Raw genomic sequence first — 1,646 nt, 5'->3', positions numbered from 1 at the left:
CCCCCCTTCCTCCGTTGTACTTCATGAAGTACCTTAATTCCTGTATCGCCTCTCTTATACACACTCACACAATTACCTCATAGACCTAGTCACGACCACCATGATATTTCAAATTTCCGAGGACACATGCACGCATGTATAGATATATATATATATATTCTTATTATTAGGTGTAATTATTAATAGAGTTTGTAACAATAAGTCGATCGTATCCAATTAATATCCTTCGCGAGAGATATGACGTTAAATTGTAACGAGAGTTTGTTTAGTATTATTTTATAAAGATAGACTTAAATTTTAACCTTAAATCCAATTAAAAATAATGTTTGGCTATACTTTTGTAAGATTTAGTGTTAACAATAAAATAGAGTATTTGTAAAATGACGGATTTCAATCTCCATTTATTTTAGAATCGTAAGACCTCGTACCTACTCCCACTGCTCGACAGAGATCGCATGTGGTCCGGTCCCGAGTTACAAGGATTAAGTTTCTTGACTCAAAATTCGGACCGACGTTCGCACTGCCCGTTGGAAACAGGTGTTATAGCGTCCCTTCAGGACGTTGACCCATATTCCAGAGCTATAAAAGGTGCGTTCGACTCGCTCTATCCCTTTCCCGCGGATGCATGCGAGACACAGCGTCTGCTCTAACGTCCTTCCTTGCTCCAACCTTATTACTCCTTCTTTCTCTAAACCTATCCGCACACATGACCGGAGTTCGGACGTAACAGTACATTTAATAAACAATTGTTATTACGTCAAGGGAGAAATATTGCTAAAACAAAAATACGCAATCAATATGAACCCGAATTAAGAGCGTTTGCTCTAACATTACATTTCTACTCGCCACGAGCATACGCATGTCAGAAAAAAATTTGATTATTCTTTACCTCATCCTAAAACAATTTCTAAATGGTACAAATCGGTGAACGGTGAGCCGGGTTTAAATAAGGAAGCATTACAGTCAATCAAAAAACGTGCCGAACTAGTCAATTATCCTCTCTTTGGCGTTCTTATATTCGATGAAATACATATAAGACATCATGTCGAATTTGACGGTAAAAAAATAAGAGGGTACATCGATTTATAGGTTCTGATATTGAGTGCAAGAATACTATAGTAATAGAAGCGTTGTTAGTGTTTTTAGTAAATGTAATAAATCAATCTTGGAAAATTCCCATAGGATATTATTTCATAAAGGGATTGAATGCTAAATAGAAATCTAATTTAATTACTCAAGCATTAATAGCTTTGAATGAGCATAATATAAATATAATAGCAATGACTTTCGACGGAGCTTCTGTTAATTTTAGAGTGTGCAAAATGTTAGGATGCAATTTAACACCTTCAACGTTTTTTCAGACATACTTTTATCATCCAACGACACAAAAAAAGGTATCAGTATTTCTTGATCCATGCCACTCTTTGAAATTATTACGTAACTGTCTTGTTACGTCCTGTAGACTCCACGATTCTTTTCTTTTGTGGAAGATCGATCGTTGTCACTCGGATATTATTTATGAAATATAAGTAGTTAATAACAGTCTCGGACTGTTTATAGAGAGAGTAATCAAAGAGTAATCTACCCCTTATTTTTCACCATGGATCTAAATATCAACCACGGGATTGAGGGCGATGAAATTCCAG

The 1,646-nt window shown here is 35.8% G+C and overlaps 1 protein-coding gene across 1 annotated transcript in view; it reads left to right on the top strand.

Moving 5' to 3' along the window:
- LOC108725201 (uncharacterized) overlaps nt 1–1,411 on the top strand; it is a 5,912-nt gene extending 4,501 nt beyond the window's left edge. Inside the window, exons 6-7 of the mRNA XM_018452065.1 lie at nt 411–588; nt 1,362–1,411. Of these exons, the coding sequence (XP_018307567.1) occupies nt 411–588; nt 1,362–1,411 (228 nt within the window). The remainder of the gene's footprint in view (nt 1–410; nt 589–1,361) is intronic.
- The last annotated feature ends 235 nt before the right edge of the window (nt 1,412–1,646 follow it).

Source organism: Mycetomoellerius zeteki, unplaced genomic scaffold (genome assembly GCF_001594055.1).
Source record: "Mycetomoellerius zeteki isolate Tzet28-1 unplaced genomic scaffold, Tzet1.0 scaffold331, whole genome shotgun sequence".
Taxonomy (NCBI): domain Eukaryota; kingdom Metazoa; phylum Arthropoda; class Insecta; order Hymenoptera; family Formicidae; genus Mycetomoellerius; species Mycetomoellerius zeteki.
The sequence above is the reverse complement of the archived record's forward strand: the minus strand, read 5'-3'. Positions and strand labels throughout refer to the sequence as shown.